This window comes from Sinohyriopsis cumingii, chromosome 5 (genome assembly GCF_028554795.1).
Source record: "Sinohyriopsis cumingii isolate HCF-2022 chromosome 5, ASM2855479v2, whole genome shotgun sequence".
Classification (NCBI taxonomy): Eukaryota; Metazoa; Mollusca; class Bivalvia; order Unionida; family Unionidae; genus Sinohyriopsis; species Sinohyriopsis cumingii.
The window spans coordinates 134,228,747-134,250,420 of record NC_142965.1 but is presented as its reverse complement, the minus strand read 5'-3'; the positions used below and the strand labels follow the sequence as shown (position 1 = coordinate 134,250,420).

Sequence of the window (21,674 nt, the reverse complement as noted above, 5' to 3'; positions counted from 1 at the left end):
ATTTATACACCATCAGTTCTAGTATATGTAATTATACAACATTAATTTATACAACATCAATTCTAGTATATGTAATTATACAATATTAATTTATACACCATCAATTCTAGTATATGTAATTATACAATATTAATTTATACACCATCAATTCTAGTATATGTAATTATACAATATTAATTTATACACCATCAGTTCTAGTATATGTAATTATACAATACTAATTTATACACCATCAATTCTAGTATATGTAATTATACAATATTAATTTATACACCATCAGTTCTAGTATATGTAATTATACAATATTAAATTATACACCATCAATTCTCATATATATAATTATACAATATTAAATTATGCACAATCAATTCTAGTATATGTAATTATACAATATTCATTTATATACCATCAATTCTGGTATATGTAATTATACAATATTAAATTATACACCATCAATTCTAGTATATGTAATTATACAACATTAATTATACACCATCAATTCTCATATATGTAATTATACAATATTAAATTATGCACAATCAATTCTAGTATATGTAATTATACAATATTCATTTATATACCATCGATTCTCATATATGTAATTATACAATATTAAATTATACACAATCAATTCTAGTATATGTAATTATACCATATTAATTTATACACTTTCAATTCTAGTATATGTAATTATACAATATTAATTTATACACCATCAGTTCTAGTATATGTAATTATACAATATTAATTTATACACTATCAATTCTAGTATGTAATAATACTATATTAATTTATATACCATCAATTCTAGTATATGTAATTATACAATATTTAATTATACACAATCAATTCTAGTATATGTAATTATACAATATTCATTTATATACCATCGATTCTGGTATATGTAATTATACAATATTAAATTATACACCATCAATTCTAGTATATGTAATTATATAATATTCATTTATATACCATCAGTTCTGGTATATGTAATTATACAATATTAATTTATGCACTATCAATTCTAGTATATGTAATTATACTATATTAATTTATACACCATCAATTCTAGTATATGTAATTATACAAAACTAATTTACACACTATCAGTTCTAGCATATGTAATTTATATGATATTAATTTATACACCATCAATTCTAGTATAGGTAATTTATACGATATTAATTTATACACCATCAATTCTAGTATAGGTAATTTATATGATATTAATTTATACACCATCAATTCTAGTATAGGTAATTATGCAATATTAATTTACACACCATCAATTCTAGTATAGGTAATTATACAATATTAATTTACACATCATCAATTCTAGTATATGTAATTATACAATATTCATTTATATACCATCAATTCTGGTATATGTAATTATACAATATTAATTTATGCACTATCAATTCTAGTATATGTAATTATACTATATTAATTTATACACCATCAATTCTAGTATATGTAATTATACAAAACTAATTTACACACTATCAGTTCTAGCATATGTAATTTATATGATATTAATTTACACACCATCAATTCTAGTAAAGGTAATTATACAATATTAATTTATGCACCATCAATTCTAGCATATGTAATTATATGATATTAATTTATACACCATCAATTCTAGTATATATGTATTATACAATATTAATTTATACACCATCAATTCTAGTATAGGTAATTATACAATATTAATTTACACACCATCAATTCTAGTATATATGTAATTATACAATATTAATTTACACACCATCAATTCTAGTAAAGGTAATTATACAATATTAATTTATACACTATCAATTCTAGTAAATGTAATTATTACAGGGATCATATATTAGTAAGAAAAGGTGGAATACATATTTGTGGTTATGAGCTGTATATTTATTTGAAAAACAGTTTGATAAATTTTCAGAAGGTTTGCACTGCCATGAATATTTGCATTTTAATTTCATTATAGTACATAGGATTATCAGATAATAATGACTTATTTTTAAGTTGATATGGTAATGCCATGTAGTTGTATATTTTTGACATTTCAATATAATGAATGTGTTCAGCTGTTTCTGCTTGTACACATGTGTAATGTTTAATACCTATTGTTAGAAATATGATTTAGGAATAAATCATTATTTAAGCTACTGCATCTGGTTCTCAATCAAGTATGATGGACTTGATTAAACATAATCATATCAAGACATTTTTGGTTTATCCTGATTTTAAGATTTTTAACGGCTGGGTTACATGTTATTTCAGTTGATATCATGTTCCTCAGCTGAATTGTGGAAGGCACAAATGATTTTTAATATAGTGTAGTTTTGCACAAAGGGAGCTGAATTATATTCGATGATCAGATGTTATACCTGGTTTCATCATGAACAACTAAATATTGAATTATATCTTGTAAATACATGTACTTTGGAGCAAAACCATTGTGTATTTTAAGCAACTGAATTATGCTAATATAACATAGGAAATTCAAGCTATCCGACCTGTTTCATATAATAGTGCCATAAACAAATTCTTATTAGTAGTTGTTACTGTTGTATTTTTAGCTTATTTCTCAGTCTTTCATTACGTAGGAAACATCATAATAGATGATTGTTTCCATCTTTTAAAACCTCACCATAAAAGCCAAAGAATGTCACTGACATACATTTCACATTTTACTGAGTCAAAGTTTTGCATTCATCTATTGATCAAAATAAGCACCCTGTATACATGCTATCATCCCTAGAATAATGGATTCATCTTAATGGTTATGGCATCCTCATCATATTATAGTAGGTCACTGCTACCCAGGTCTCACAATTAACTGACTTGGGTTCAACCTCAATAACTGCTCATGCCAGAATCATGAAACTAAACCATTCTGTGCATCTCTATTAGTACCATATCCAAGATAGGTCACTGTGGCATACTGTTCACATTGTACTGGCTTATATAAAGTTTTTACATTTAACTTTTGATCACATGTTTTTAACCTCGTATATAATACTCATCTTAAAAGTAGGTCATTGTGATCCATATTTCTCACTTCACTGACTTTGGTTAAATATTATGTTATGAATGTTCATGCTTCAGTCATTAAACCATATGAATGTATACATCTCTCTTAGTGCCATACCCATTCCAAGAATGTCATTGTCTTCATTTTTATAGTAGTTGTAGTAGTAATAGTAGTAGTTCCTTTTGTTGTTTTGACTGTTATCATTGCTGTGTTCTGGAACACTATGTTACAGGTAAAATGCCATGAATGAAAATTGCATGAGTTTGGTACACTTTGAGCAAAAAAAGTCTGCTCAGTAAAACAAAATATAATAAAATTGAAAAATGAATAAGATGTTTTGTGCATTTTTTAGGCTTTTTATTTTTAAAATCAAAAAGGGGACACAAACTGCCAGGTGGGTTGGCAAGCATACTAGTTAGGTAGGTTGGCTGGTTTGCTGTTTAGTTGCTTTCTTGAATGGTAGGTTAGCATAATGCTGACTGTATAAGTCTTAATAACTGACAGAATAATAATATCTAGTATTTCAAAGAATTCAAAAATTGTTTGAAATACTAGATAGTTAAATTTAGTAGAGAAAATTTTTGTTTAAATTTTTAAAGTGTTAGAATTCCTACAGGTTTTATATATTTCTTATATATTCCATAGCATTTGCCATTGACATCTACTCAATTGATACATTATTTGTTTCTCTACAGGTTACTCAGAATAACTCAAACTCTAATTTGTTATCAGAATATTATATAAGGACTTGATTTAGATTTACTGCATGTGAATAAATTTACTGTAAATAGCCAAGAATGTGATGGGGAAAAATTTATACCAGAAGAAATATTTATTTCTGTGAGAGAATTTACATGCACCAAGAAAGACTGATATCACTACAGTGTCCTTTGAATTTTACTTCCTAGTATGACATATAACACTGGTACATATTCAGACTGCATCAATAATATTTTTATTACTTCTGTATTACCTCTATTTTTAGGGTGACGACAGCGTGGCAGACTGTTCATTGGAGTCAGGGATAGTGAAGGCATACTCATCTTACAATCCTGGAAAATCAAATGTGCTACTGGATAATGTAAGCAGTAAATAACACAGGGACTGGTGTAGGGACAATATATAGCATAGGGACTGAAATAGGGACAGTATATAACATATGGACTGGAGTAGGGACAGTATATAGCATAGGGACTGAAATAGGGACAGTATATAGCATATGGACTGGAGTAGGGACAGTATATAACACAGGGACTGGAGTAGGAACAGTATGTAACACAGTGATTGGAGTAGGGTCAGTATATAACACAGAGACTGGAGTAGGGACAGTATATAGCATATGGACTGGAGTAGGGACAGTATAGAACACAGGGACTGGAGTAGGGACAGTATATAGCACAGGGACTGGAGCAGGGACAGTAAAGACAGTATGTAAGACAGGGACTGGACTAGAGACATGAGTATGTAAGACAAGGACTGGAGTAGGGAGAGTATATAACACAGGGACTAGAGTAGGGACAGTATGTAACACAGGGACTGGAGTAAGGACAGTATATAACATGGGGACTGGAGTAGGGACAGTATTTAACACAGGGACTGGAGTAGAAACAGTATATAACACAGGGACTGGAGTAAGGACAGTATATAACATGGGGACTGGAGTAGGGACAGTATTTAACACAGGGACTGGAGTAGAAACAGTATATAACACAGGGACTGGAGTAGAAACAGTATATAACACAGGGACTGGAGTAGGGACAGTATGTAACACTCGGATTGGAGTGGGGACAGTATGTAACACATGAATTGGAAACAAATACCACACATGTGCCCATTTGATATGCAGATAAGTTCCCAGTGATTATTTGTACAGTAAGAGTTTGGGCACATGAAAAAAGGTGAATTAGTCTTCAAACTATTAACCTAGCTTTACTAACCTGACAGATTGTTGTTTTGTCATCCTTTGAGTTCACAGATGATCATGACATTACTAACTGGTTTGGTTTCTTTGAGTACATGAATGGCTAATCAAGCCACTTTGTGGTCTCAGCACTGTATGTGGCACACTTATCAGGAGATGCCACATGGGATTGCTTGATCAAAAGAGGATGCGTTGCAGTTCTGAGATTTTCCCTGCTCGTGCATCTGCACTGCCTCTGCAGTTCTCTTGCATTCAGTGTCTGTAGCTTCAGTATGGATGAGAGGATCATGTATGAGATTTTCCCAAGACTTGGGGTCGATATTGAAGTGTTTCAGAGATGACTTGAGATGGTTGGAGCCAACATACAGCCCTGCTTGACTCATCTGGTGACTGGCAATGGTTCATATGACTCACCATCATCCATGCTATCATGGAATTTCCCAACCATGATGATGAATTTCTCTGGGCAACCAAATTTTGCCATGATCTTCCTGGCCTCCATGGCTGACTGTGTCAGGATTTTATCAGGTCTATGAATGTTGTGTACAGGCTGGAGTTCTGTTCCTGGCAATTCTTCTGGAGTTGATGAGATGCAGACACCATGTCTGTGGTCCTTTGTCCTTTCCTTGACACTCTGGCAGGAGCCTTTGATTGATGTGATGAACAAGATGATTCAGCAGAATTCTGGCAAGTATTTTGCAGGCTATTGACAGCAAAGAGATGTCCCCATGGTTGTCACAGAATTGTATGTTGCCTTTCTACTCATATCAGTGGATGATGGATACATTCTTGTACGCCTGGTATATAATTTTCCCTGACTCCACATTGACTGGAAGTATTCAGTACATTTCTGTGCCATGTGCAAGCCTCCAGCTTTGTAAACTTCTGCTTGATTCCCATGAAACTTTACACACACATTTATCCCATGGCTTAGTTGGTCAGGAAAAGAAATGGTGCTGTTTGGACATCCAAAATTGCTGCCACAGCAGCCATCTTGAATTTTTTTATATTGCTATTTGTCCTGAATAGATGGTCAAATTAGCATGGCATTTTTGTGTCCATAAATTTTCGTGGCAAAAGTACCATGACAAACTGGGTCCAGTGTAAATGACACTGTCCCTGATTTGCCACCACATGATGTATTATGTGATGGCAGATATTGGTCTGTGTTGTTTACAGTGGAATGAGGCTTAATAACTCCTTGATTATTGCATTAAGTCTGTCGATTTTCATTTCTTTTTTTTTATAAAGTCATACAGAAATAGATATGTCATATGCAAACCACAGAAGCCATGTTTTGTTTTATCACTCGTGAATACTGTTGTGATGTAATAATCACACTACCAAGAGTTTTTTCTTCAGCAAATAGAATGTTAAGTTTAAACATTCGCATCAATTAAGTCATGTTTTAAACCTACAGCAATACTAAAATCAGAAAATAAACAAAACAAAATATAAACCACAACAATAAAATTGTCAGCAATTAATTTCAGTCCCAAGAAATGACCTCTGTGAATGCTGTAGCATCTCCATTCCCATCAAAGAAACTGACACAAGTGAACACCTGGCATTGCTGCACCATATACACAAACATTAATTACCATCATTAAATTATAAGAATGAATGAATAAACATACCACACAGCTTATGCACCCTAAAAAATGAATTCAGAATAACAGTTAACAATGTTAATTGCCTTTTGAGTTCAGAATAAGGAAATAAGATGGGATAAAAAAAGATGTGGGCAAAAAGAGTTGCCACATGTAAGTTGACTACAGACGGCATATTTACGCACTGCTAGTTATGAAAAAATATGGTATCATTTATTTGCCAGTCAACTGATGGTGTTTACATAGCACACTGGAGAATATGGGTTGATTTCAATCATATTGGAGGACCAGTTCTTTGTAAAAGATAATTGCTGTGATAAGGATTAACTGTTTATTATTCAGACTGGTTTTCTTGCTTGTTTGCTTACAACCAGCCTTTAGCTATTGTGCAGTTTGACCACAGCTATTCAGAATCTCAAAAGAGTGCATGCCCTGTGGGGAAAATGGAACTTGTAAGAAACAGTGCATCCTTTGAGAATATCACACATATTAGACATGGTAGATATGATATTAGGTCCCAATCTCCTTATGTTTTGATACAATCTCCCTACCTGGCTTTTGAAACATTGACAGGTATGCAGTGACAAGTATGCAGTGAAGTAAACTAGAAATCTTATAACTTTTCAATACCTTTATTTTGGTCTATCAAACTAGTTCTTAGTGTATGATTTTGAATTCTAATTGTCATCTTGAAAAAATTAATCTTTTATTTTTTATTTTCTAATGAACACTGAGATTTTAATAATCTAAATGTTGACATTGATTTATACTATTTCATGTCATTTTTTTACCTAAAAAAATAATTTTTTCAATGTGTAAACTAATTATTCTTTTTTTGGAGAAGAGTTCATGTATGATAAAAAAGGACTGAATGTTGAGAAAGATTCCAAAATATGTACATTATGTACATTATTAATGTTAAACGCAGGTGCACATCTGATGTAATTATACCATCATGCACTTTTACACTACATTGTTTGAATCTGTGTATTGGAATGGAAAAGTTTTTAAACAGAACAGAGTATTGCTACATTGCATTTTTATTCATACACTCTTTCATCAAAATATTAAAATATGCCATAATGTCAGAAAAAGATTTCAGGACCTCTTCATGCAATTTTAGTTACTGTACTTGTTACAGCCATCCTACGGTGTTACTGGAATGGGTGGAAAGTTGGAAAATGGTGTCTTTACTTGCTCATTTTCTCGGATCAAAACAACTACCCTTGTTTCAAGTGGCAGACGTAAAAAGCGAGCTACCTCCTCAAGTACAACTTTCTTTGACCTCAATCAAGATTGGTATCTCATGTTTGCACTTGGATCAGGATCTGCAGGTAAGTTGTTCTCAATACTGTACATACTTGTTCTCCAGTAGTTGCTTTTAGCTCAGTACTGTACATACTCATTCTCCAGTACTTGCTTTTAGCTCAATACTGTACATTCTTGTTCTCCAGTAATTGCTTTTAGCTCAGTACTGTACATACTCATTCTCCAGTAATTGCTTTTAGCTCAATACTGTACATACTCATTCTCCAGTACTTGCTTTTAGCTCAATACTTACATACTTGTTCTCCAGTAATTGCTTTTAGCTCAATACTGTACATCCTCGTTCTCCAGTAATTGCTTTTAGCTCAATACTGTACATACTCATTCTTCAGTAATTGCTTTAAGCTCAATACTGTACAAACTCGTTCTCCAGTAGTTGCTTTTAGCTCCATACTGTACAAACTCATTCTCCAGTAGTTGCTTTTAGCTCAGTACTGTACATACTCGTTCTCCAGTAGTTGCTTTTAGCTCAATACTGTACATACTCATTCTCCAGTAATTGCTTTAAGCTCAGTACTGTACATGCTTGTTCTCCAGTAATTGCATTTAGCTCAATACTGTACATACTCATTCTCCAGTAATTGCTTTTTGCTCACTACTGTTCATGCTAGTTCTCCAGTAGTTGCTTTTAGCTCAATACTGTACATACTGGTTCTCCAGTAATTGCTTTTAGCTTAATACTGTACATACTCGTTCTCCAGTAATTGCTTTTAGCTCAGTTCTGTACATACTCATTCTCCAGTAGTTGCTTTTAGCTCAGTACTGTACATACTGGTTCTCCAGTAATTGCTTTTAGCTCAATACTGTACATACTGGTTCTCCAGTAGATGCTTTTAGTTCAATACTGTTCATATTGGTTTTCCAGTAATTGATTTTAGCTCAATACTGTACATACTGGTTCTCCAGTAATTGCTTTTAGCTCAATACTGTACATACTTATTCTCCAGTAATTGCTTTTAGCAGTGAAGATTATATAAAATAATTCAAATGATATAATAAGCAATGAGATGTTTAAAATTAAAGATCCAATCTGCATAATTCTGTGAGATTCATGAATATTTATAAAAATATTTATAATGAACACAACTGAGATTCAGTTTATTACTTGACTTAAACAGCAGTACTAGACAAGTCTAGCGTACTGACCAACCTCCAGACAATGGTGTAGTGGGGTCGGGGGTGAGATTCCAAAGTGTGTTTTGTTGTTGGGGTGGGGACATATTGTGCATGACCCCAAAAAGTGATTTTATAAAGTTGAGAAGAAGTTATCTACTTACATAACTGAACAAAAAATGCCTGATGATTTAAATTTGAAGAAAAGAAAAGAGGCGGTTTTTAAGCATTCACTTTCAAACAAAAAGTAGTTAATAGAATGAAAATTGTGTCATGAATTGTCACCACACATACACACACTCACATAGTCATAATGATAAAGAAGTTAAACAAAAAATACACAAAGTTTCTGTCTTTAAAATATATTGGACAGTGAATTAGTGATATTGTGGATCCAATTACGTTAAAGTAGTAATACTAGTTCTAATATATCCCATATACATATATGCTAACCTTACCGATAATGCAGCATGTTTTTATTTCTCCATTGAATATCTTTATGGTGACGGGTTGCTGTATTATGTTAATTTTAGTGAAAACTACCTAGATATCCAACCATGTTTGTTTAGACTAGCACAAAATGAATGTTTTATGTGTAGTTATAGTGCATCAGCTTTTACAACATGAACAGACATGTTTCACATTAGCCATGTGTGACAGATTTCATGTCTTTGAGACACTGCATTATAATTAATGGAAGTACATGATTTCTTACATATCTATTGAAAATATTTTCTTCATTTTAGCTTCCAAGAGACAGCATTCCACTCCCCCAAAGGTATCACCAAAGAAGGCAGATCTCCAGTCCATGGAGGACCTCACAGCAGCTGCTACCGTGTCTCTGGTCAAAGTCCATGGTGAGGCTTTAATGTACATCAAGTCTGACTTTAGCAGAATCCCCTGCTCATTGGCCAATGGGGTGGGGGGGTGAGGACATGGTCAACTGCTTTTTACAGTCTTAAAATGTTATCTTAGTAATGGAAAAAGCTTTCTTAACTAAACTTATAGCAAGTTATAATGCAGGATATGCTTATCATTAAATGAAAATATGTATTAAATATAGACTTATTATGAAAGAAAAGTGTTAAGAACTTGTTCCCATATTCATATGAAAATAATTATTAAATATAGACTTATTATGAAAGAAAAGTGTTAAGAACTTGTTCCCATATTCATATGAAAATAATTATTAAATATAGACTTATTATGAAAGAAAAGTGTTAAGAACTTGTTCCCATATTCATATGAAAATAATTATTAAATATAGACTTATTATGAAAGAAAAGTGTTAAGAACTTGTTCCCATATTCATATGAAAATAAGCTTATACCTTCCAGTATTGTTTTAGAAAAATCAATACATAATAAAAGATAGTGTGCTATTATGTTATGTAAACATGAATAACAGTATACAGTATGTGGTTAGGATATCTTCCACAAAAATAGATAAATGAAATTTGGAAAGCATAAATTAATATGCATTGGCCTGATTAGATTTTCAACCCATTGCAACGTTTGCATATTTGTTCTTTATAAAACATTGTTAACAAAATCCTTGTTAGCAAGTCTCAGTTATACCCAGATTCGGTAGGCATAGGAAATTGTACCATCTTGTATGTATTAATATGTTGATAAAACTAGATTTTCAAAACCACTGCAGCAATTCTTACATGATTTATAACTTTTGAACTAAAACATTTTTTAAACAAACCTTGTTAGCAACATTGAAAAACACAAATTGAAGTTCACAAATGAATGAAACTTGATAGGATTATTTGTATTCATATGTAAATGATCTAATTAGCTGTATAGGCCATTGAGGTAGTTTTTCAGTTTTGTTCAGCTTTTGCTAATGTGATAGACTGTTGTATGTTGTATGTTGTATGTCCATCTGTTAGCACAAGTTTTTGTGTTGCTACCCTACCTACTGAGACGATTGCCATGAAATTTAATCACATTTATCCCATGGTCTAGTTAATCCCACATAATAGTTTAACAAACATTTATCTCATGGTATAGTTAGTCCCACATAATAATTTAACACACATTTATTTCATGGTCGAGTTTAGTCCCACATAATAATTTAACACACACATTTATCCCATGGTCTAGTTAGTCCCACATAATAATTTAACAAACATTTATCTCATGGTATAGTTAGTCCCACATAATAATTTAACACACATTTATTTCATGGTCTAGTTAGTCCCACATAATAATTTAACACACACATTTATCTCACGGTCTAGTTAGTCCCACATAATAATTTAACACACACATTTATCTCACGGTCTAGTTAGTCCCACATAATAATTTAACACACACATTTATCTCACGGTCTAGTTAGTCCCACATAATAATTTAACACACACATTTATCTCATGGTCTAGTTAGTCCCACATAATAATTTAACACACACATTTATCTCATGGTCTAGTCAGTCCCACATAAAAATGGGGCAATTTGGATACCTAATATGGCTGCTACTGTGGCCATCTTGAACATTTTGTTATCACCACTTTTCCAGAATGGTTGGACATTTTGACACAGGGTTTACATTAGATGATGTCTAGCTGATCTTAAAAAAAAAAGTGCTGGTTACACATCTAATATGGCTACCACAGTGGCCATCTTGAAAATCTTGTCACTATTTCTCCATAATTAATGGTCTTATTTTCATGGAGTTTGACTGAAAAGACTTCTTTGATCATAAATGAAAGTACTGCTTCTCTGATCTCCAATATGGCCACCACAATAACCATATTGAAAATCTTGTTATTTCTACTTCTCCAAGATTGCCGTTTATATGAAGTTTCTGCTTGCACTAAGAGATTTCTAATGATGTCTAGGTCCTAAAGGAAAATTGGCCCAGTCTGATATAAAATATGGCCACTGTGGCAGTCATCTTGGAGATTTTGTTATTGTTACTCCTTCATAAGAGAAAGTGATATAAACATGGGGATTTCACCGGATGAATTTAAACATGTGTTGTTGTTCCTGACATGAACTAATGCCCTTCTGACATCCAATATGGCGGCTGTCTTGAAAATCTTGTTATTAATATTCCTCTTAAATGAAAAGTCATTTTGACAGCGTTTTAATCAGAAGGGTTCTTATGGTGTCTAGTTGATCTAAAATGATACATGTACAAAGAGACTCAATATGGCCACTGTGGGAGTAATTTTGAAAAATAATTAGCTCTACTCCTCCCAAGTGAATGGCCATATATGTCAGCATGGAGTTTCACCAATAGAAATCATCATAATTTTGTTCCCTAATTTTCGAAAATGATAATGGTGCCAATTGTACATCCAGTGATGACCATGTTATTGATGTCACTACTTCACCATCAATAGATGGTCATTATGACATAGGGTTTTTACCAAAGGACTTCTAATGATGACTACTTGTTCCTAATGAAAATGGTGCCAATCTGACATCCAGTGTGTCCACTGCATCATCTAATTTGAAACTACTGTATTGCAGTTGTTATTGTTGTTGTAGGGTTTAACGCCATTTTTCAGCACAAGATAGGCAATACATGGCAGCCAGTATTAATGGTGAGGAAGAACCTGGGAAAACCCGGAAAGAACTACCGACCTATGAGAAACTACTGGCAAGCTTTCTCACATACCCACATTGGCCAAACCTGAGACTCGAACCCATGTAGAAAGGTGAGATGGCAGAGATCTGTAATAGTGAGTGCTTTAGAGTACTCAGCCACTCAGGGCTCCACTGCATTGCTTAAGAGTGTAAGAGATAGTTGCAACACTTATCAGTTAAAAGGAAGAAGTGGAAATTCTTTGTGAATTTTTGGAATTGTACCATTCCCTGTATTCTTTCTGTATAATAGTTCAAGTTCTCCACCTGCTTAGTTACCAGACTGTGTGGATGACTTCCACTTGGAGTAAAGAGAACAACAGCAAACATTTGGGTCAAAAGGTCAATGTCATTGTCACTGAAAGAAGAAAACTGGTTTCTGAATAAAAACATTAATTTTGCATTACAGTCTTAGACCAAACTTTGCAGATAGCTTAAACTTGGGGTAGGAAAGAGCCTTGATCTGTCATCACATGATCTGTGGCAGAAGATCTTGGTCTATACTGCTGACAGTTTGGTATTTAGATGAATATTGCATTTTGATCAATCTACAAAATTGTCTCCTGTATGAGTCACGATGGCTTACATTTTGTACTTGGTTAACTAAATTATATAATGATAATTTTATGGAACATATCCATCGGAAAAATGTACAGTAACAATTAGGAGTGTAAATTCTAATTTCAAGTAGATTAAATGAATCGGAATGGTGTATAAGATCATTACCTTGCCATAATGTTGTAATTAAGCTCTTGGAAAAACATAATTCTCTGCCCACACTAGCTTGTGTTTATTTATAGACAACATGTTTTTTTAAATACAAAATTATCAATGATTTAGCAGAGTTCATAAGCATAATGTAAAAATTCCAGGAAATTAGATTTTAAAAATGTTGAAGTTATCAATGGTAGGTCTTTATGTTATATTGTAAATTCCACCTAGATGCTCAAATGTGTTAAGCAATCTCTTGCCCGGCCATTTAATTACATAATATTATAGCAGGTTAAAGTGATTTGCATTTAACGGACAAAGAATAAGAATAGTTTTTCATTCAGTTCTATTTCTTAGACAAAGTTTTTCTGATGATTGTTGATTGGATGTATATGGTATACTTTCTTCCCATGCAGGATCTCTAATGATTGTTGGTTGGATCTTACTTGCCAGCATTGGAATAGTCTTACCAAGATTCTACAAACCTGTTTGGCCTGACTCCAAATTATGTGGTGAAAAAGTCTGGTTTCAGGTAAATATTGAACTACATCATTTTATTTAATATTTCTTATGCTGGGTTCTATTGTTTCACAATCCTAAGAAAAGAGAGCTTGAGGTAGAATGGCATTTTATAGTTGATAAAAAATGGTAAAATGGATTTTAAGTGTTGGAATTTAAATTTCAATTAGATAACTTCAGTGAATTACCTTTTTAATTTTTCAACCTTTTCAGTGTCAAAGTAGTGTAAACAATCAATGCCTGACTAAATAATAATAACTAAGCACATGCAGGCATTGACATCCATTGAACAATTATTGGACCTATGTAATCTGCTCCATATACACTCAAATGTACACTTATTGGACCCATGTAACCTGATACATATACACTCAAATGTACAATTACTGGACCAATGTAATCTGATACATATATACTCAAATGTACAATTACTGGACTCCTGTAATCTGCTACATATACACTCAAATGTACACTTATTGGACCCATGTAATCTGCTACATATACACTCAAATGTACAATTACTGGACCCATTTAATCTGATACATATACACTCAAATGTACAATTACTGGACCCGTGTAATCTGCTCCATATACACTCAAATGTACAATTACTGTACCCGTGTAATCTGCTACATATACACTCAAATGTACACTTATTGGACCCATGTAATCTGATACATATACACTCAAATGTACAATTACTGGACCCGTGTAATCGGCTCCATATACACTCAAATGTACAATTACTGGACCCGTGTAATCTGCTACATATACACTCAAATGTACAATTACTGGACCCGTGTAATCTGATACATATATACTCAAATGTACAATTACTGAACCCGTGTAATCTGCTACATATACACTCAAATGTACAATTACTGGACCCGTGTAATCTGCTACATATACACTCAAATGTACAATTACTGGACCCGTGTAATCTGATACATATACACTCAAATGTACAATTACTGGACCCGTGTAATCTGATACATATACACTCAAATGTACAATTACTGAACCCGTGTAATCTGCTACATATACACTCAAATGTACACTTATTGGACCCATGTAATCTGATACATATATACTCAAATGTACAATTACTGGACCCATGTAATCTGATACATATATACTCAAATGTACAATTACTGGACTCCTGTAATCTGCTACATATACACTCAAATGTACACTTATTGGACCCATGTAATCTGCTACATATACACTCAAATGTACACTTACTGGACCCATGTAATCTGATACATATACACTCAAATGTACAATTACTGAACCCGTGTAATCTGCTCCATATATACTCAAATGTACAATTACTGTACCCGTGTAATCTGCTACATATACACTCAAATGTACACTTATTGGACCCATGTAATCTGATACATATACACTCAAATGTACAATTACTGGACCCGTGTAATCTGCTACATATACACTCAAATGTACAATTACTGGACCCGTGTAATCTGATACATATATACTCAAATGTACAATTACTGAACCCGTGTAATCTGCTACATATACACTCAAATGTACACTTATTGGACCCATGTAATCTGCTACATATACACTCAAATGTACACTTACTGGACCCATGTAATCTGATACATATACACTCAAATGTACAATTACTGAACCCGTGTAATCTGCTCCATATACACTCAAATGTACAATTACTGTACCCGTGTAATCTGCTACATATACACTCAAATGTACACTTATCGGACCCATGTAATCTGATACATATACACTCAAATGTACAATTACTGGACCCGTGTAATCTGCTACATATACACTCAAATGTACAATTACTGGACCCGTGTAATCTGATACATATATACTCAAATGTACAATTACTGAACCCGTGTAATCTGCTACATATACACTCAAATGTACAATTACTGGATCCGTGTAATCTGCTACATATACACTCAAATGTACAATTACTGGATCCGTGTAATCTGCTACATATACACTCAAATGTACAATTACTGGACCCGTGTAATCTGATACATATACACTCAAATCTACAATTACTGAACCCGTGTAATCTGCTACATATACACTCAAATGTACACTTATTGGACCCATGTAATCTGATACATATATACTCAAATGTACAATTACTGAACCTGTGTAATCTGCTACATATACACTCAAATGCACACTTATTGGACCCATGTAATCTGCTACATATACGCTCAAATGTACACTTATTGGACCCATGTAATCTGATACATATACACTCAAATGTACAATTATTGAACCCATGTAATCTGATACATATACACTCAAATGTACAATTACTGGACCCATGTAATCTGATACATATACACTCAAATGTGCAATTATTGGACCCGTGTAATCTGATACATGTACACTCAAATGTACAATTACTGGACCCATGTAATCTGCTACATATACACTCAAATGTACAATTATTGGACCCGTGTAATCTGCTACATATACACTCAAATGTACAATTATTGGACCCGTGTAATCTGATACATGTACACTCAAATGTACAATTATTGGACCCGTGTAATCTGATCCATATACACTCAAATGTACAATTACTGGACCCATGTAATCTGATACATATACACTCAAATGTACAATTATTGGACCCGTGTAATCTGCTACATATACACTCAAATGTACAATTATTGGACCCATGTAATCTGATACATATACATTCAAATGTACAATTATTGGACCCGTGTAATCTGCTACATATACACTCAAATGTACAATTATTGGACCCGTGTAATCTGCTACATATACACTCAAATGTACAATTATTGGACCCGTGTAATCTGATACATGTACGCTCAAATGTACAATTATTGGACCCATGTAATCTGATCAATATACACTCAAATGTACAATTATTGGACCCGTTTAACCCAGATCCTTCTATTCACAGTTCTTTTTTTTACCAGATGTTTAATATTCAATTACCAAATAAAATCTTCATCCATGGATGATATTGGATAATTGTTCTTCGAATATGTAAAGTTCAGTGAATGTCCATGCAGCAGTTTAGGAAACAATGTTATAGAGTTATGGACAGATCGATGAACTGTTTGATTGATAGATATAAGGTATCACAATAGTGCACTCCTCCACCCCACCCAATCTTGAACATACATTCTTTGACATGTTTTTCTTCTTCAGCTTCATCGTGCCTGCATGGTCCTAGTGCTCTTGCTTGTGGCTGTATCTTTCATCATTATATTCATCCATGTTCGAGGTTACAGAGAGGTATGTGAATGATGTTCTTTTTTTTAAATTAAGTTTATACTCAGATGACATAACATCATATCCACTAATATTACTTACTTATAAAAATACATTGTCTCTTTCCCCACCCCACACTATGACAGTTTTTATGAATATCACACAGACTGTCCAGAAGTCAGTAATGCAGTCCAACATGATCGGTTACAGAAAGGAACTGAGAGTTGAAACAACAAACCATTGTGTCCATGATTCAGGAATGAAATAAATAAAATACTTCCTCTGAAAAATATGCAAAGCATAGAAAACTGCATACATGTAAAGATTAAGTATAGAAAATACTGTGCAGCATTTCAAAATACCTGATGAGGCATACAGGGTATGAAAAATGTAGATGAGGCATACAGTGTATACAAAATACTAGATGAGGCATACAGTGTAGACAAAATACTAGACGAGGCATATAGTGTATAAAAATACCAGATGAGGCATACATTGTATAACAATACTAGACAATGTATATTCTATAAAATTACTAGACAATGTATATAGTGTATAAAAACACTAGACAATGAATACAGTGTATAAAAATACTAGATGAGGAATACATTGTATAACAATACTAGACAGTGAATACAGTGTATAACAATACTAGACAATGTATATAGTGTATAAAATTATTAGGCAATGTATACAGTGTATAAAAATACTAGAAAATGTATACAGTGTATAAAAATACTAGACAATGTATACAGTGTATACAAATGCTAGACAATGTATACAGTGTATACAAATACTAGACAATGTATATTCTGTAAAATTACTAGTGTATAAAAAACACTAGACAATAAATATACATTGTTTAACAATACTAGACAATCAGTACAGTGTATAAAAATACTAGACATTGAATACAGTGTATAATAATAGTAGACAATATATATAGTGTATACAATTACTAAGCAATGTATACAGTGTAAAAAAAATACTTGACAATGTATACTGCAACATTTTAGATTTCAAGTCACATGCTCTACCAACTGAGCTGCTGTGGTTCCCCTCATTATAGTCATATTTGACTGTAATCCTCATTATAGTCATATTTTACTGTAATCCTCATTATAGTCATATTTTACTGTAATCCTCATTATAGTCATATTTTACTGTAATCCTCATTATAGTCATATTTTACTGTAATCCTCATTATATTCCTATTTTACTGTAATCCTCATTATAGTCATATTTTACTGTAATCATTATAGTCATATTTGACTAATCCTCATTATAGTCATATTTTACTGTCATCCTCATTATAGTCATATTTTACTGTAATCCTCATTATAGTCATACTTTACTGTAGTCCTCATTATAGTCATATTTGACTGTAATCCTCATTATAGTCATATTTTACTGTAATCCTCATTATAGTCATATTGTACTGTAATCCTCATTATAGTCATATTTTACTGTAATCCTTTTCAATTTATACATTTTTTAAAAGACTTCATTATGTAGGTAATGTAGAAACAAACACACCTGTAGCTCTGCAGTCACATTACACTTATATGTAGTAACAAACGTTTGACACTTGTTAAGGTGAATTAGTCTAGCAGGAAATTACTAACTTGATGAATGAAACTATACCTGGATGTATGTCTAGGAGAACAATCCAATGACATTTGTATTCTATGGGAATTTTCTGTAGTTTACAAAAACATTGGGTCTGGTGTGATTGAAATAATACAAATTTACTAATTAGATGACTGCTGTTATCAAACATGACTACTTGACTCTTAGCCAATGAAACAAATGTCTCATCCATTGGATCTTGACCCTTTTCATCTTATCATGACTGGATAGTACACACACACACACACACACACACACACATATAGTAATATTTCAAAAAATAAAAATAACACATTTGGCTTCATTGGAGTATATTTATGTTTATTTGTACAAGAAACAGAGTATGTTAACTATTTTTTATATTGAAAAATACTTTTACTTTAAGCCATGAATGTGTATAAGTACAGTATGCATATACTTTCAGCCATGAATGTGTATAAGTACAGTATGCATATACTTTCAGCCATGAATGTGTATAAGTACAGTATGCATATACTTTCAGCCATGAATGTGTATAAGTACAGTATGCATATACTTTCAGCCATGAATGTGTATCAGTACAGTATGCATCTGGTTAAGAGTCAGTTGTTTATCAACAGCCAGACATGTCCACTTGTATCCAATAAAGTCCATGAAAGACATTACCTGTTTGTTGAAGGACATCTATAGAGAGGTTGAAATTGATAATATTGTCCTCTTGAATTACACCATTCTATTCTGGTGGATGAGTGGGTAAAGACTGAGTGGGCTTTTAATGGAAAAAATGATTTATTCTTCATAGACAAATGGAAAAGGTTGAATCCACTGTACTTATAGACAAATGGCAAAGGTTGAACCCACTGTACTCATCGACAAATGGAAAAGGTTGAACCCACTGCACTCAGTCTGTTGTCCATAATCATTATTGCCCTTGAATCTAAAGATGGTTTGCTAATCCTGTTTCCTATTAATATGATGGATATTTTGTATCAGCCTGGTCTTCTTCCTTGATTTATTAAGGTAAATTATGAATCCTTTGGAGTTAAAATTAAGGGATCAAGTCTAGTTAGTTAGGGTCCACAGCATGTACAACCCAAGAAAATTGTATCTTGGACTGGTTTTTGATGGTCTAGAGGAAGCATGTTGAGCTGTGAATGCTATGTTGCCAATACATTTAAAATGCTGTCTTTTTATTCTCCAGATTGGCAATACAAAGTTTGAGATGGCTCATCCCATACTGGGCATCATTATCATGGCTCTAACTATTATTAATGTAAGTATTGCTGCATGCAATCATATTTTGCAATTTATATTCATTATAGTACTATGAAATTTGAATAATATTTACTATTACATCTTCATTACTTTCAGCTGGCAAAATGTCTTGTTGAGCATGTGACATTGGACTTGTCCTGCATCAGTTTTACTTGTCCTACACTGTATATTGGACTTGTCTTGCATTAGTTTTATTTGTCATAAACTGTATATTGGACTTGTCCTGCATTAGTTTTATTTGTCATAAACTGTATATTGGACTTGTCCTGCACCAGTTTTACTTGTCTTAAACTGTATATTGGACTTGTCCTGCATCAGTTTTACTTGTCCTACACTGTATATTGGACTTGTCCTGCATTAGTTTTATTTGTTATAAACTGTATATTGGACTTGTCCTGCATCAGTTTTACTTGTCCTACACTGTATATTGGACTTGTCCTGCATCAGTTTTACTTGTCCTACACTGTATATTGGACTTGTCCTGCATTAGTTTTATTTGTTATAAACTGTATATTGGACTTGTCCTGCACCAGTTTTACTTGTCCTAAACTGTATATTGGACTTGTCCTGCATTAGTTCTATTTGTCATAAACTGTATATTGGACTTGTCCTGCATCAGTTTTACTTGTCCTACACTGTATATTGGACTTGTCCTGCATCAGTTTTACTTGTCCTAAACTGTATATTGGACTTGTCCTGCATCAGTTTTACTTGTCCTACACTGTATATTGGACTTGTCCTGCATCAGTTTTACTTGTCCTACACTGTATATTGGACTTGTCCTGCATTAGTTTTATTTGTCATAAACTGTATATTGGACTTGTCCTGCATCAGTTTTACTTGTCCTACACTGTATATTGGACTTGTCCTGCATCAGTTTTACTTGTCCTACACTGTATATTGGACTTGTCCTGCATTAGTTTTATTTGTCATAAACTGTATATTGGACTTGTCCTGCATCAGTTTTACTTGTCCTACACTGTATATTGGACTTGTCCTGCATTAGTTTTATTTGTCATAAACTGTATATTGGACTTGTCCTGCACCAGTTTTACTTGTCTTAAACTGTATATTGGACCAGTCCTGCATCAATTTTACTTGTCTTAAACTGTATATTGGACTTGTCCTGCATCAGTTTTACTTGTTGTAAACAGTATATTGGATTTGTCCTGCATCAGTTTTACTTGTTGTAAACTGTATATTGGACTTGTCCTGCATCAGTTTTACTTGTCTTAAACTGTATATTGGACTTGTTCTGCATCAATTTTACAGTATATAATTTTGACATGGCTTAAAATGATGTTTGTCCAGTCTGACAAGCATCTTTGAAAAAGCAACTTTCCTTAATCACCATTCATTGCTACTAGAGAATGACTACACTTTTCAAGTTCTGTACATCTGGTTGTGCATTTTAAATGTTTTTCTCTTTTCATGTACATATTTGATGGAACTATTGCCCCTTCCCATTAATTTGAGATCTCTATTACAGCAGTTTCAATGATCACACATCCTGGCTTGGTATCATTAACACATGTTATACTTACATTTCTTTCTGAGGTCTAAATCTTGAAAGGTTTTCCAAAACCCTGAAGCATAAACAAATTGTATGGAAATGTTTGCGTAGAAATCACCAGAAACCAACCAAATTTGACTTGTGCATAATCTAACTTGATATTTTCAAACTGGGAAAAAGGTGGATTTAGAAA

General features: G+C 32.8%; 1 protein-coding gene across 2 annotated transcripts in view; it reads left to right on the top strand.

The window, feature by feature from the left end:
- Positions 1 to 21,674, top strand: part of LOC149800275 (ferric reductase 1-like) — a 65,445-nt gene that overhangs the window by 24,124 nt on the left and 19,647 nt on the right. For both annotated transcript variants that reach the window (XR_016421353.1, XM_089959861.1), the window contains exons 7-12: positions 4,017 to 4,112; positions 7,704 to 7,896; positions 9,748 to 9,858; positions 13,728 to 13,843; positions 17,023 to 17,109; positions 19,895 to 19,966. Coding sequence is in view for 1 of the 2 variants with exons in the window: in XM_089959861.1 (XP_089815987.1) it covers positions 4,017 to 4,112; positions 7,704 to 7,896; positions 9,748 to 9,858; positions 13,728 to 13,843; positions 17,023 to 17,109; positions 19,895 to 19,966 (675 nt within the window). In the remaining variant the exon portion in view is untranslated. The remainder of the gene's footprint in view (positions 1 to 4,016; positions 4,113 to 7,703; positions 7,897 to 9,747; positions 9,859 to 13,727; positions 13,844 to 17,022; positions 17,110 to 19,894; positions 19,967 to 21,674) is intronic.